The following is a 16,452-nucleotide window of genomic DNA, read 5'->3' as shown; positions in this document are numbered from 1 at the left end:
TTCATTCCTTTTTTCTGCCTTGATGCACTTAAAATGGGGCAACGCTCAATTTAAATTTAAATTTGATTTATATGCCGCCCTTCTCCGGAGACTCAGGGCGGCTTACAGTGCGTTAAGCAATAGCCTTCATACTTTTGTATATTTTATACAAAGTCAGCTTATTGCCCCCACAAACTGGGTCCTCATTTAACCTACCTTAGAAAGGATGGAAGGCTGAGTCAACCTTGAGCCTTGGAGAGATTCGAACCAGCAGTAAATTGCAGGCAGCTGTGTTAATAACAGGGTGCTTTAAACCACTGTAGTACCAAGGCTCTGCCAGTCTCACTTGGCAGCAGAAATTTGAGGCTCCATTGGTTGTAAATCAAGGACAACCTGTATTAGGTATGTTTGGATTACTCATTTGCTCCTTTGCCAACAGCAGCTTCTCAATCTTCAGCTGTTTAGATGCTTTGAGATGTTCCAGAGAGCTGCTGTTAGCATTCAAAGTCACCATATCAAAGTTAATTTTGTATCCTGCCTTTATTCTTTCTACTAATAACTCAAGGTGGCAAACATATCCCACACACCTTCCTCCTCCTGTTTTCCCCACAACAGTCCTGTGATAGGATAGGAAGGGATTCCTGGGGAAAAGGAGGCCTGAGAGGATAGGAAAGGCAGCTTAAGGAGGGAAAGGAGAGGGAGTGATGGCAATAGGGAGGAGAGGAGAGGCTTCTGTGGGGCAAGCCTGAGGGAGCGAAGGGGATAGGATAGGAGAGGCTTCTGTGGGGCAGGCAGAGGAATCCATGAAGGAGCAGAGGTGGTGGAAGGAGATGCCAGCAGGCAATTCAAGAGAGGGGAGGGGGGAGGGAGGGAGGGGAAGAGGGGGGCTACCAGCCACATGAATACCATCTCATCACTTGACCTGCATGCTGAGAGACTGACCACCATACTACATGATCCAGGCCAGTAGAGGTGCCTGAGTGAGGAACCAGTGTGGACCAGCAGCCATATCAAGAGGGCGAGGAGAACCCCGACTCCACCGGCCCTTCCTTCCTTCCTTCCTTCCTTCCTTCCTTCCTTCCTTCCTTCCTTCCTTCCTTCCTTCCTTCCTTCCTATCTATCTATCTATCTATCTATCTATCTATCTAAATATCTATCTATCTATCTATCTATCTAAATATCTACCTACCTACCTACCTACCTACCTACCTACCTATCTATCTATCTATCTATCTATCTAAATATCTATCTATCTATCTATCTATCTATCTATCTATCTATCTATCTATCTATCTATCTATCTATCTATCTATCTATCTAAAGATCTAAAGATCTAAAGATCTAAAGATCTACCTACCTAACACCTACAGTATGTATTTATTGTGTATCTGGCCTTTATTCTTTCTACTAATAACTCAAAGTGGCAGGCATATCCAACGCATCTTCCTCCTCCTATTTTCCCCACAATCCTGTGAGGTGGTTGGACTGAGAGAGAAGGACTGGCTCAAAGTCACCCAGCTGGCTTTCATGGCTAAGGCAGGACTTGAACTCAGTCTTCCTCTTCCTAGCCTGGCGCCTTAACCACTAGATCCCACTGGATCTGAACTTCCATCTCACTATCAAAGTCATTTTTGGGGTGCCTCCGACTGTTGACTCCCGGTAACTGCCTGGACGAATCTCCCTCCACTTTTCTTGGTAAAGATTCGGAAGTGGTTTTACCATTGCCTGCTTCCTAGGGCTGAGTGAGAGTGACTGGTCCAAGGTTGCCCACGTGGCTTTGTGCCTAAGTCAGGATTAGAACTCATGGTTTCTAGCTTGATTTCTTAACCACCACACTGTTTTTAATGTGTTTAAAATAAAAAACTTTAATTAAAAAAAACAATTTTATTTCAATTTTGGCTTGAGCCAAATAACACATTGTGCTCACATCTCCTATCTTGATAACAGATGGTATGTTTTGTTTTTGTCTGCTGTCTTGTTTGTCTTCTTTTTCTATGTGTTACACTGAATAATCACTGATCTGTTTGATTTTAAACAACATAAAATTAATAACATCACTCTAAAGTAGAAATACAATCTCATATTGACTGACCCATTCCTTCAATTTCCAAAGCTCCACAACTGCAAGCAATTCGGTGCAACATAGAATACACAATCAAGGAAGGTGTAGTAGCAAAAGCTAAGGAGTCTCTGCTTTAAAGGCTTTCAGAGATCCCTGCTTGGCAAATAGGGATTTTTCACAAGTTTTGCTTATGGATGTCCCCTCTTTTAGGGGAGCGTCATGTAGACACCAACTGGCAAATAGAAACAGGGCAGAAGAGTCTCTCCAACCAAGGAAGCGACTGAGAACGTATGGAGAAGAGCTGCGGTTCTGGCATCAAAGAAGTTCACTTGTCCCCCTTCGCAGTTGAGACAGATGCAGACCCTCGTGGGCCTCTCAGTCAGGACCAGGTCAGAGCGTTCTGATGGAGAGATGGCCCCGTATTTCCCTCCCCATTTCCCAATCTGCCAGCGTCTGGTCTGCACGTCAACATCTGTTAAATTGAATGGCTTGCTGGCAACCCCTACACCCCATCCTTCTCTGCCTTCTATAATAACTTCCCAGAAATGCCTCCCTCTTGAAAACTCCTGACAGCCAAGGACGTAAGGTTTAATTTTAAATCTCGTGCAGTTCCTGGGAGCATTTATTGTTTTAACTGGCTTAACTCCTTTGACGCTTTTCCGATCTTCAGAGATTTCAAGGTGGTCAGGATGGGCTGTATCTGCATCCCGAGTTACATTCTCTATAAGGGGGAAGGGAAGGGAAGGGAAGGGAAGGGAAGGGAGGAAGGAAGGAAGGAAGGAAGGAAGGAAGGAAGGAAGGAAGGAAGGAAGGAAGGAAGGAAGGAAGGAAGGAAGGAAGGAGAAAAAGAGCTTCAGCTGCAGGACTGGTTTGTGTCTTCACCCCCAAGAGTTTAACCCTCTTGTGTGAATGGAGTTCAGCTTCCAAACACCCCCTCCAGGACTGGAAGACTCATTGTTTTTTTAAACAACACCTAAGCCATTGTCTGGTCAAGAGTCCTCCAACTTTGGCAACTGTAAGACTTGTGGACTTCAACTCCCAGAATTCCCCTGAAGGAGCTGCTAGTGTCCAGCTCCCTTGGCTCCCTTTTCTCCAAGCACTCAGGCTCTCTCACCTTCTTTGTCCCATCCTCTGTTAACTGCCAGCCTGTTTGGCACCCCTCTGGCCTTCTCCTTCCATTCACTTAGGTTGCATTTGCCACCTGCAAATCCAGCTGCCACTCAGCTGCACTCCCTCAGAATCTGTCCATTAGTTGTCCTGCTTTTGGCTCCTCCACTCAGCTGTTCCTCTCTTGGCTCCACTGGTCAATTCCCCTGGTCTCTAGTCTCCCATGTGGCCACCATTCTGCTGATTGCCCTCCAGCTTCGCCATGCTGGATGGAGAATTCTGGGAACTGAAGTCCACAAGTCTTACAGTGGCCAAGGTTGAAGACCTCTGGCCAACTCCTTCAAACCCTTCATAGTGCTCCACCTCTTCTAGCTCCCTGCACAATTCTCTTTAGCTTCCATCTTGCAGATGAGAGTAATGGGATTGGGAGTGAAGAGTGATTGGCTTTGCCTTCAGTGAGTGGAGTGGAATGCACTTCAATTCTTTATTGACCAAGTGTGATCAGACACGCAAGGAATGTCTCCTGTGCATAAGCTCAAAATGTACATATAAACAGCAAATAATCATAAAATCATTAAAGTTTACTGAATAGTCATGCTGCTTAAGGTATCTAATCCTATATTTTTCTTTTTTCTTGCTCTATTATATTTCTTTTAAAGTTAGTTGCATCAGAGCTTAAAACAGCAAGCAATTGCAATTCCTATAACTTATATTTACCTTTCTGTAGATGAAATCCACTTTCCAGAGTATCTGGGGAAGAAAAGGGAAGGATTAAGCACCTCATCACTGGAATTGGAGCAACAGAAGGGCCTCCCTCAGATTCCCTGGTTTGCTTTCCTTGGCCTCAGATCAGGAAATAAGGAATAAGGAAAGCTACAAGCCAGAATGTCATTGGTGACTTTATATATATTCCATCAGGTATAAATATATTCTACTATATATTCCATATACCGGTAGTCCTCAATTTACAACTATTTCTGTAGTGAAATGATAGCAGCACTGACAAAAGTGCTTTATGACCGGTTCTCACACTTAGGACTGTTGCAGCCTCCCCAGTCACGTGATCAAAATTCGGACACTTGGGAACCAGCTTGTATTTACGATGGTTGCAGCATTCCATGGTTCTGGGATTGTCCTCTTCAACCTTCCTGGGGAGCTTCTGACATTCAATGTCAATGGAGGAATCCAGATTCATTTATCAACCATGATTCACTTAACTGCTGTGATTTTCTGAATAAGTGGCAAAAAAGTTCATAAAATGGGGCACAGATCACTTAGCAACTGCCTTGCTTAGCAACAGAAATTTTCAGCTCAACTGAGATTGTAAGTCAAGAACTACCTGCATATATTCCATTATACTTAGTGGAAACTTATTCTGCTTCCCCAGTGATCAGTGCATTTGGGTTTGGGCTACGATGAATACAGGTAGTCTCCATTTACAATCCTAACTGAGACACTGATCCTGAAATTGATCCCTCTTTGATCCATGTGACATTGACCCAGAATCTCTCTTGGATGCTCAAAATGTCATCCAGTGTAAAACCCCAGCGGCTGTTTTTTACCTCTCAGTTTTTTCATAGTGCTTTTCAGAAGCCCAGGGATATCGCTGTAATCCCAGATTGTCCACTTCGGCTCTAGAAGTAAATCCACTGGATTCTCATATGTTTCCTTAGACTGGTACCTGGCAAGACAAAATAGCAGAATAACAGAGTTGGAAGGGACCTTGTAGGTCATCTAGTCCAGCACACACACCCCATCGGCCCAAGGAGGAGACCCCACATTGTTTCTGACAGATGGCACTCTAGTCCCTTCTTGAAAACTTCCACTGATGAAGATCCTACAACGTCTGAAGGCAAGGCTGTTCTAGTAGTTCATTCTCCTCAGTCAGAAAATGTATCCTTATTTCTAGGTTGAATCTCTCCTTGATCAGTTTCCATCCATTATTCCTTGTCTGGCCTTCAGCTGCTTTGGAAAACAGATTGACCCCCTTCTCTCTGTGACAGACCCTCAAATATTGGAACACTGTTGCTATCATGTCTCCCCTGATCCTTCTCTTCACTAGACTAGCCACGCCCAGTTCCTGCAACCGTTATCAACCTGCCAATAGAAGAAGCTTTCTAAAGCATCAGATGGTGCTTGAGGATTGGCTAGCTACAGGATCCAATCTCCTCTCTCTCTCTCTCTCTCTCTCTCTCTCTCTCTCTCTCTCTCTCTCTCTCCAGAATGTCTGCTGTTCGAAGCCTTGCATTTATGTGGGGCCTGGTTGTGTGTGGCTTTTAGTTGTTAAGTGAGGTGTTGATGGCCGGCTATTAAGTCATTGACTGTCCTTTCATTGTGTTGCCCTGTCCTCGGATCCTAAGTACCTGGTAAACTGGTGGGAAATCAGCACTCCTGTTGAGTGAAACGTCTGGACAACCAGACACTAACAGACACATAAAGTACTTCCATTTTTTAAAAAAATCCATTGCTCTTCCCCCCCCCAATTTTTAGAGAGGTATTGTTTTTACTTTCTTGTCTAAGAAAAATTAGACCCATATTGAATCCAACACAATTACAGAAGATATATATTTATATATAAAACATAATAGCAAAAAGAAAAGACTATTTGAAAAACAAAATAGTACATCAATAGGATTAAAAAAATCCCCTGCATTTATGCTTCCAGAATGAAGGCACTTTGGAAAATCCAGGTGGTGATAATACTTTGGAGAAGGTGATCAATAAGATGACTTTGTATAAATATACAAAAGTAGGAAGGCTATTGCTTAAAGCATTGTAAGCCGCCCTGAGTCTCCGGAGAAGGGCGGCATATAAATCGAAATTTAAAAAAAAAAAAATATTTTGTATTTTACTGTGCAGAAAAAAAGTTGAGAGACATTTTTTTCTTTCTCCTTTATCCTACACATCTTTCCCATTCTAATTCTTCTCCATTTCCCTATTTTATTTTCATTTGTACTTTTTACTACCAAGTTTCCCTGAAAATACGACTTGCTCCCAAAGGAAGTCCTAGCTTGATTTTTACATGTTTGCCCAATATAAGCCCAGCCGCCACAATAAGGCATAATTAAGACCCCGCCCACTCCAAGGTGCAGGAGGTGGGGCAAGGGGAACGGATAAAAATTAAGCTAGGGTAGGGATGCCCTACTTACCAGGCCTCACACATCCTGACACTTGCCTTGCTTTGCCAGCCTACTTCTTCTGAGAATGCTTGCATGGGTCACCCCCAGCCTCTGTTTCCCCATCAGAGGCCCTTCCAGAAAGCCCCCGGCAGCTGATAACAGAGCTCTGGAGCAGAGGATTGGACTAGAAGACCTCCAAGGTCCCTTCCAGCCCTGGGATTCTATGATCTCAACTTCCCGCCTGACCTGTAAGAGTTTGCTGGCTGGCTGCTGAAGCTTCTCTTCTATCTCCTGGATGAGATGGTCAAGAGAGCCCAGTTCCTCCATGTGCTTGGCCAAACCCTTCTCCTTTCTTGCCATAATATCCTTCTCCGTTTCTTCCATCTGAGTCAACAGAAGCTTCTCCTGTCCTTCTAACCAGAGTCGTAGCTCTCTGAATTCAGCCACTACATTTTTTTTCACTTCTTTGATGATGTCCTAGGACAAGAAAGAGAAAAAGCAAAAGGCATATTTTTATTTTTATTATTTTACTTAATTATTTTTATTTTAATTGATATAATAATTAAACAAATTCCTTGAAGAATCCGAAAGTGAGGTGGGAGAATTACCTAAGAAAAAAAAACCCTTTTGACATTAAAAAACGCAAACGGGAAAGGTTTCTAAAAAAAAAAGGCCCACGTTTAAAATGACCTCTCATGAAAATTTTCTTGGCAATCAGGGATTTCAAAAAAGGAGGCAGAAAAATGTCTGAATTCACAATTTTTTCAATAAGATGAAATATAGACTTCCGGTTTGCGAGCTTCGGCGACGGCGGTGATTTTTTAAAGACCGCCAGCCCCGCCGCCTGTAGAGCCGCCCCGCGAACGAGGAGCAGCTCGAAAACTCCGAAATCTTGAAGATTGTAGGAGCAGAGACAGCAGGGCACAGGTTGAGCCCCTGTAACCCCCCCAGGGAATTGCTTCTGGGGGTGAAAACAGGTGCGGCTCCCTCCCAACCTGCGGAGACTCCGGGCGGCGTGGGACGATTCTGCCTTCAGCAGAACAAGCCGGCAGCAGCAAACTTTTAAAGTGAGAGGAACTAATCCTAACAAACAGCGGAAATATTAACTTGAATCCAGAAACTTGAAAATTGCAAGTATTAGTGCTTTGTTGACTTTTTAAATCAAAAGAGAAAGTGAGCGAGTGAAAGTGATTTGAAAAAATATGGCGCCCAGCATTTGAGTTAACGAGCTAGTGAAAGTGGATTTGTGAAGCCTTCCTGCTTTGCTACAAAGTTGTAAAGCTGCTACAAAGTTGCTCTATCTAAAGAAAAAATTTCTTTTGCTAAAATTTGACTTTGCTTTACTTCAGTTTCACTTGATTAAATCTGGGGGACTTTTTTAGAAGTTTCTGTGGAAGAGGGAAAGGAAAAAGAACTTCCCTTTTCAGAAAAACTAGCTTACGTGGCACGATGGCTTCAAAGAAGCAGGAAGGGAAGGCAACAGGGGGGGGGATCCCCCATACATAAACAAGAAACGCAGCTTCCCTCTGCACAGCAGTTACAGACCCAGAAAAAAGAATTTGATGTGGGAGACTTAAAACAATTTATTTCTAAAACTCTGGATGATAAATTTCTAAAATCTCAACAGGAAATAGATGATAAACTTCAAAAATCACATCAGGAATTTATGCAGGAAATTAATGAAGTTAAAGATATGGTGAAACAGAATCAAAATAAGGTGACCAAAAAAATATCAGAAGTGGCGTCTGGCCTGGCAGAATTTATTGGGAAAGTTGATTTTAAAGTTGAAGAATTTAAATCAGAAGTTAATGTCAAGATGAAAGACAATGATTATAAAATTGATGAAGTTGACAATAAAATGCAGAGAATTGAAGATGAGATTGTTATGATACAATTCCGGGCGATGGAATTCGCCATACGGCTTCGGGGAATTCGAGAGGGGGAGAGACAGGATTTGAGACAAGTTTGTTCTGAAGCCTTGGCCAAGATTCTACAAGTTAATCCTGATGTGGTATTTCACAAAATAGATAAAATTTACAGAGTGAACTCTTGGGTGGCCAGACAAAGACAACTGCCTAGAGATGTGGTCATATACTTTACAGATAGAGAAATTAGAAATGATATCCTGCAAAAATCTTTTCATACTTCTGTACAAGTGGGGGGTTCACGACTTGAAATTTTTAAAGAATTACCTCCTAAAATGTTGAAAGCCAGAAAAGAATTTGGTTTTCTTGTTAAGGAATTGAAAAATTTACAGATACCCTTCCGGTGGGATGCACCAGCTGGGATAATTTTTAGATATAAGGGAGAAGGATATCGGCTGAATACCGTGGAGAAGGCACAACACTTTTACACTACTATTCTTAAGGAAAGAACACCATCTCCACGTACATCCACAGTTTTGGAGATTAAAGAGAGTGAAGAGAGGCAATTGCAAGAACAGTCCAAGCAGGAATTAGAAGTAGTGCAGGGTGCAGAAGGAGGTTTTTTGAGTGAGCCCCTGTTTGATTCTTCTCCAATTTTGGACTTGATTCAGTTGACTGAAGTTAAAGATCAACGTATAACTAGAGCTCAATCTAAGCTACTTAAACAAAAGCAACAACAACAACAGGAAAGACAAGACAAGAAGGCAGTTAAGAGTACTGTACAAGAGAGTGGAGCTATGGGAGGAGCGATATCGAAGCTTTCGGATGAACTTCAAGCATATTGCTCTGTGCTCCAGAAAGAGGCTGATGACCTTTAAGTGTTTATCTTGGAATGTCAATGGGTTGAATTCAGCACAGAAAAGGAAGAAACTATTTACATATTTGAAACAATTTAATAATGATATAATATGTTTACAAGAAACGCATATTACAACTCAAGATCAAAAATATTTGATAAACTCAAAATTAGCACATTTTATATCTTCAACTTCGCAGAAAAAGAACGGTGTGGTTATTTATGTAAATAAAAAGTTAACAGCTAAAGTTATAGAAGCAGATCAAGATGGTAGGTTTGTAGCAATTGAATTGATTACAGCAAATGGCCAAATTCTTTTGATTGGAATTTATGCTCCCAATCAACAACAGGACTATTTTTATAAGATGTTACATACTAAAATATTGCAATGGGACTATAGATCTATTTTAATTATGGGAGACTGGAATGGAGTAATTGATTCTAAACTAGATAAAAAGAGTTTGGCAAAGTCTAGAATTAGACTACCACAGACTTTTTTTGATATGAAAGAAGATATGGAACTAAAAGATGTTTGGAGAATACATAACCCAAAAGAATTGGATTACACTTTCTTTTCTGATAGACATAGATCCTTTTCTAGGATTGATTTTATCCTGTTGTCAAATGATCTACTTGTTAAGACAAAAAGAACAAAGATTTTTCCAAGAACTTTGACTGACCATAGCCCTGTATGGATAGAAATTGAGATGGATAAGGTTGAGAGACGTTCTTGGAGATTAAATGAGAACTTGTTTAGATATGAAAAAAATACAATAGAACTTAAAAAGCATTTGAAAGAATCCTTTGAAATAAATTTGAATAAAGGTACCCCAATTGAAATTGTTTGGGACGCAAGTAAAGCTTACATGAGAGGGGTACTTATCTACATGAACTCTAAACATAGACTGTTCCGACAAAAGAAAAGATCTGAATTGGAAATGGAAATAAAGAATAAAGAACAGTTACTTATTAAAAACCCAACAGATGAAAGAATACGAAGTGCTATAAAACTTTTGAAAGACCAATTTCAAATGCTTATGGCGGAACAAGTTGCAACAAACTTACAATATGCGAAGCATAATACATTTTGCAACGCTAACAAACCGGGCAGATGGTTGGCTTACACATTGAGGAAAAAACAAAGTATACGGACTATTGATAGTATTGATATTGGAGGGAAAGAAATTTCTCAACAAAAATTAATTAAAGAAGCTTTTGTGGACTATTATACCAAACTATATGCCAAAGAGGAGGTGCAGAATGGACTTATAGAAAAATATTTAAATGATAAGAGAGTTACAAGAATTACTGATCAACAAAAGGAAAGAATGAATTATCCTATAACAGAGGAGGAGATAATAGCAGCAATTAAACAGTTAAAAACAGCCAAAGCTCCTGGCACGGATGGTTTGACCGCAGTGTATTACAAAACTTTACAAGCTGAAATGGTGGGACAACTTAGAGATTTATTTTGCAATATTCAACAAGGGGGTAAAATACCCCCATCATGGACAACTGCTTATATATCTTTGATACCAAAAGAACAAGTTGGTCCTAAAAAACCAGAGAATTATAGACCAATATCTCTTTTGAATACAGACTATAAAATCTATGCGAAAGTATTAGCCAACAGGTTGATGCCAGTAATTCAAAAGGTGATTCATGAGGATCAAGCGGGATTTATTGAGGGCAGATATATGAAGGACAATGTAAGGCAAGTAATAGATTTATTGGAATATCTTGATAAGAATAAACAGACTCCTGCAGTGCTGGTTTTTTTGGATGCAGAGAAGGCCTTTGATAGAGTGGATTGGAATTTTCTACTAAAGACTTTAAAAAAGATGGACTTTGGGGACCAATTTATACAGGCGATTTCAGCAATTTATCAAGAGCAAAAGGCACAGATTATTATCAATGGAAGTCTGACGACAGAGTTTAAAATTGAAAAGGGAACAAGACAGGGATGTCCGTTGTCCCCACTTTTATTTATTTTAACATTGGAAGTCTTGCTAAATACAATACGGGACTCTAAAATTTTGAAAGGTATAATGATAAGGCAAGAGGATTATAGAATAAAGGCATTTGCAGATGATCTGGTTGTTACCCTATCACAACCAATGGAATCAACAATCCTGATGAAGGACATTATACAAGACTATGGTAGAGTTTCAGGTTTTAGACTGAATTCAAAAAAGACCAAAATGATAGTTAAAAATATGACACAAGATCGTAAACATGAGCTTGAAAGGAGGGCAGGTTTTGAAATTGTACCTAAGGTAAAATATCTTGGAGTTCAGGTTGCAGAATCAAACATGAAATTGTTTCAAAATAATTATGAGGTGTTGTGGCGAGATGTACAGAAAGATATGGAGATTTGGAAAAAGCTGCAACTGTCTTTACTTGGAAGAATAGCAGCAGTTAAGATGAACATTTTGCCAAGATTTCTGTTTTTGTTTCAAATGATTCCGGTGCTTAAAAGTGATAAACAACTGAAAGTTTGGCAGTCTGGTGTGAATAAGTTTGCCTGGAACGAGAAGAAGCCGAGAGTGAAATTGAAAATTATGCAAGATGTTCCAGAAAGAGGAGGCCTTAAACTCCCAAACCTACAGTTATATTATGATGCAGCAGCTTTAACTTTAACAAGTGATTGGTTTGGAAGTAAAAAGACTGGAATATTGAATGCAGAAAGTTTTGATCTTGAATTTGGATGGCATGCTTATTTATTTTATGACGACAAAGTAGATAAAGTATTTAAAAGTCATATACTTAGAGACTCTTTGATGAGAGTTTGGAAGAAGCACCGACTCAAATGGGATTATAAAATACCGCTATGGCTGGATCTTGGTCATACTTTGTGGAATACAAATATAATGTCACTCGGGGGGTTTTTATACAAAGAGGTTCTTTTTACAGATGCGGGCAGATGGCAGCTGAAGACATTGCAGACACTGTTGGACGAAGGGATTAATTTAACTTGGTTACAATATAATCAATTACAATTGCGATGGAAAGAGGACCAAAAAACTGGTATTATGTTACATGAGGAAGAATTGGTTAGACATATAAAAGAGAAAGGTCCAATGCATATCAAAAGGCTTTATAATGTTTTGCTAGAAAGGGACTCAGAAACTGAATTAGTTAAAGATTGTATGATTAAGTGGGCACAAAATTTTGAAGAACCAGTAATGTTGGAAACATGGGAAAAAATTTGGGTTCAGAATGTTAAATTTACACAGTCGCAGAACCTGAGGGAAAATTTTTATAAAATGTTTTATAGATGGCATTTAGATCCTAAAAAGTTGTCATGTATGTACCCTAATGTTCAGCCAAAATGTTGGAGATGTGAATGTTTAGATGCTACGTATTATCATGTTTGGTGGACCTGCAGGAAAGTTAAGGCTTTTTGGATAAAAATTTGGTGGGTCATGCAGAATGTTTTAAAGAAAAAAATTCAATTTTCTCCACAACTGTTTTTATTGGGTATAGTTAAGGGTTTTACACGGGGTGAAATAAAACTGATATTGTATATGATAACAGCAGCAAGATTGTTGATAGGTAAATATTGGAAGAATGAAGCTTTGCCTACTATCGAGGAATGGACTTTGAAGATGGCCAGTTTTGCAGAGATGGCGAAGATTTCAGCATATTTAAAAGACTGTTCACAAGAGACTTATGAATGGGAATGGAAAAGGTGGATAGAATATGTTCAGAACAAATACCAAACTAGAAAGTATCAAATAGCTTTTACTTGAAAATAATGTATTAGAAATATTTTAAAGAGACAAAGTGGAAAAATTATACAGGGGGAGGGATGGGTTCAAGCTTATATATCAGTGTTATTAGTTATGAGTACATAATAGGGAAGTCTGGGGGGGAGGGTTAGGGAGGGTTAGGGAGGATGGGAAGTTTGGGGAGGGAGGTGGGGGGGGTGAAAATGTAATTGTAAAACTTTTGCAATAAAAAAAAAATAAATAAGATGAAATATAGTTTGCATTAATTTATTAAACAAAACAAACCCATTGCATAAAACACAGCTCATGGGATAGGGGCACTTAACCCAACTGTGACTCATTCAGTCAATGGTGACCTCTCAGTCCCCAGGTTAAGACCAAGTTCTGTGCCCTACACAGTCTTTAACTTTGAATTAATCTCAGTCAGAACTTGTACTTACAGACAGGCTGCCTATTATTAAAGATAGCGAATGAGGTTCTCCTTCCTATAAGCTCAGAAGCTCCTCACCTTTGGATCAATACTTACAAGCCTCTCCTGCACTGTTTGCTCTGTGTCTCTTTTGTATGTAGCTATTTTTTCTTTCTGCTCCTTCTGAGCCTTCAGGCAATCCTCCACCTTGATCTGAAGAGAAAATACAAGTTTTGAGTTTCTTTTCCGTAAAGAATTACATCGGAGGGAAGACCCAGTTAGAAGATAAAGTATATTCAATCGTCATAAATGCATGACAGTTGGCAAACTTCCAAATTTTGATCATGTGACCACAGAATGATGCAATGATCAGAAGGGTGAAAACTCTTATATTACTTTTTTCATTGTCATTGTAACTTTGAACAGTCACTAAACAAACGGTTCTAAGTCGAGGACTCCCTGCAAGGGCATTAAAGTGAGCTGCCTGAATCTCCTGGTTACAGTCATCCCAGAAGCATCACTGAGAAATGAAAGTTTGGGCTGATCCAGCAGGAGTGTTTTTCTGGGTCTGCACTCAAGATTTTGGAGGACTCCATGACAATTTTGCTCTAGAGAAAATGTGGAAAGGGAGCTGGCAAAGGGAGCCTATTTCTCCCTACAGGCAATTTCTGTTGCTAAGCAAGACAGTTAAGTGAAGTTTTGTCCCATTTTACAACTTTTCTTCCCACTGTTGTTAAGTGAATCACTGCAGTTGTTACTTTAGTCACACAGCAGTTAAGCGAATCTGGCTTCCCCATTGACTTTGCTTATCAGAAGGTGGAAAAGAGTGATCACAAGAGCCCAGGACAACACAACATGACAGTTGACAAGCACCTGAATTTTGATCAGGGACATCAGGGATGTCAACCTGTTTTTTAAACACTGCAGGCAGGGAAATAAGGGGTGGGATAAAGCAGGAGGAAGCAAGTAAACGGTTCCAAAGACTGGATGCCCCTCCCCAGCAATTCCTCCTGGCTGACTCCTACCTGGTAGTCCTGGAAAGCCTCCTCCGCAGGGATCACTGAGTGGCCCCAGTGGTCTCTGGATCGGTCGCAGACCAAGCAGATGAGGGTCTGGTGGTGCTTACAAAAGAGCTTGAGGGGCTCTCGGTGTTTCGGGCAGAAGCTCCCTCCTTCCTCGCCCCAAGGACCTCCGCATCGCCTGGCCATTTCAGCCATCCGCGCCAGCTGCCTGTTGGGGAGGAGGCTGCGGGGCACCAAGGTCTGTCTGCATTGGGGGCAGGAAGCCTCCGATTCTGACGTCTCCCAACTGCGGGTCAGGCAGCCCCGGCAGAAGTTGCGGCCGCACTCCGGGATGAGCAGGGGGTCCTGGAAAAAGTCCAGGCAGATGGAGCAGGTGGCTTCTCCCACCAAATCCTGCAAGGGCGCTTCGGCCGCCATCACCGCCTCCTCCGCCAGGAAAGGAGAGAGAAAGTTAAGTTTCACTTCTTTTCCTCCAAATCAGGTGGACAGAGGAAGACTTCCCTGGACTGTCCCTTTCCCAGCCAGCCAATCAGGAAATGGATCAGGAAAAGCTCTAAAATTGGGCAAAGACTACCTTGTAGAATGTGGAATATGTAGAATGTGGAATGGGATCATTTGCTGGATGGAAATCTTCAAGTTTGACCAATGAGCTCCCTTAAGGCAAAAGATGGATAGAAAGAGCCATTAGGAGTCTCAGGCCAACCTAGGACAGGGGGATCCATGGGGGGCGGGGAGGGAATCTGGTGGGTGGAGAACATCTTATAGCCCCTTTGTTCAAGGGCTTTTGGGGGAAGCTTCCTTAGTCACAATGGGCTCCCCAAGGGGACATGGACACAACAGTATAATAAAATGACACTTTTTGCTCCATTTTCCTTTCCCTAGATGCCTGGAGTTTGCCTGGAGGAAACCATTGAGAAAACTCAGATAGCCATAGGAATAATCCCTCCTTTGCCCCTGAAGGGATTATAACCCCCCCCCAAATACAAATCACGTAGTCACAGGAACTCTCTGCCCTGCCCTGCCCTTTGATCGGATTATTTCCGATCCACATGGAGGAAAGAACCAGACAGACATGGGAAACAAAAGAAGGAACCCTCACCTCACATTTCCTCAGGGTAGAAAAATGTATAAAACCACAACTCAGGACCCCAAAGGCCACTTTGCAAGGCAGGAACTCTAAAGTCACTTTTGCTGCCACTGTACTGCCTTCCTGTAATAAAACCTGCTTTTTGGTAGCTTGCTGTCTTCAAATCTTTCTTTGTCGGCTTCTGCCAGCTGGAACGAACCGGAAAATTCTTCCAACGGAAAGAAGGGAGGGAGGGAGGGAGGGAGGAAGGAAGGAAGGAAGGAAGGAAGGAAGGAAGGAAGGAAAGAAGGGAGGAAGGAAGGAAGGAAGGAAGGAAGGAAGGAAGGAAGGAAGGAAGGAAGGAAGGAAGGAAGGAAGGAAGGAAGGAATCACTAATATGACTGAGGCTACTATGATGCTACTAAACAGATTTAGGGCTGGAAACTATAGAGACCTAATTTCCATAACATTCACATCTAAATCTCTTTTTGATATCCCTTATTTATGTTGCAGGAAAACCTTCAACCTAGGAAGGTTTAACATTTTATCATCTAGTGTGTTAAAGGGAAGTACTGTATAGCAAAATCCTATCTAATTTTTTAAACTACGTATTCTAACTAGTAAAATCACTGAAAACATTTCTCTATATCTTGCTGTAGCATCCTTTTTTTACACTAATGGACACTCTTAGGTAACAATTCTGTTCCTAACTGTTGTCCCCAATTGGGGTCTGAGCTTGGTGCCGAGGCCAATGAAGGATGCCAGACACGCAGTGCAGGTTTTAATTGCTTTTTATTGGGGTACCCCAAGGAAAGGGCTCCTGGCCAAAATGCCAAGAGAGCCAAGAACAAAGGATTAAGAAAGCTTTATACATTTTCACTAAAGAAGAAGGCGGAACAAGGCGAGATAATAAGAAATATCATCTAATAAACATTTTACTAATAATTCTACAATTTGATCTTTTGGAGTCTCTAGCTGTCCCTATTCCTAAACCTTGGATAATGAATGCCCCAGGAGTTATCTAATACTCCTTTGATTTCCTGCAGGCCATCTCTATTCCTAACTTTTAGCTGAGGTCTGCAAGTTGCCTAACTCTAGTTACTTTTATCAGCTTTCTAACTACCCAGAATTGTTACAAGCTTTACACATGCATATTTCCTGCGGATAAGCAGCCTTTGTTCTTGCCAGACAGACTCCACAATTACAGGCTTCCTGACTTACTTTCAAGTGTGGGCC

At 41.1% G+C, this 16,452-nt stretch overlaps 1 protein-coding gene across 1 annotated transcript; it reads right to left on the bottom strand.

Annotated features, from left to right (window-relative positions):
• Positions 1-1,900: 1,900 nt before the first annotated feature.
• Positions 1,901-14,594, bottom strand: LOC148115681 (E3 ubiquitin-protein ligase TRIM11-like). The gene is made up of 6 exons (XM_087885219.1): positions 14,154-14,594; positions 13,246-13,341; positions 6,308-6,744; positions 4,711-4,829; positions 3,866-3,898; positions 1,901-2,762 (listed from the first exon to the last, which is right to left on the bottom strand). Exons 1-6 carry the CDS (start codon positions 14,565-14,567, stop codon positions 2,248-2,250), a joined length of 1,614 nt encoding a protein of 537 aa, XP_087741345.1. The 5' UTR covers positions 14,568-14,594; the 3' UTR covers positions 1,901-2,247.
• Between the last annotated feature and the right edge of the window lie 1,858 nt (positions 14,595-16,452).

This window comes from Pantherophis guttatus, chromosome 2 (genome assembly GCF_059756535.1).
Source record: "Pantherophis guttatus breed Tessera chromosome 2, ASM5975653v1, whole genome shotgun sequence".
Taxonomy (NCBI): Eukaryota; Metazoa; Chordata; class Lepidosauria; order Squamata; family Colubridae; genus Pantherophis; species Pantherophis guttatus.
The sequence above is the reverse complement of the archived record's forward strand: the minus strand, read 5'-3'. Positions and strand labels throughout refer to the sequence as shown.

What these genes read in the sequence shown, in the direction of transcription:
- LOC148115681 (XM_087885219.1), bottom strand. Translation starts at nt 14,567, where the DNA reads ATGGCGGCCGAAGCGCCCTTGCAGGATTTGGTGGGAGAAGCCACCTGC. An exon ending in AGGCTTTCCAGGACTACCAG is followed by an intron (nt 13,342 to 14,153) that starts GTAGGAGTCAGC and finishes TTTTCTCTTCAG; the next exon opens with ATCAAGGTGGAGGATTGCCT. An exon ending in CACTATGAAAAAACTGAGAG is followed by an intron (nt 3,899 to 4,710) that starts GTAAAAAACAGC and finishes TTTCTTCCCCAG; the next exon opens with ATACTCTGGAAAGTGGATTT.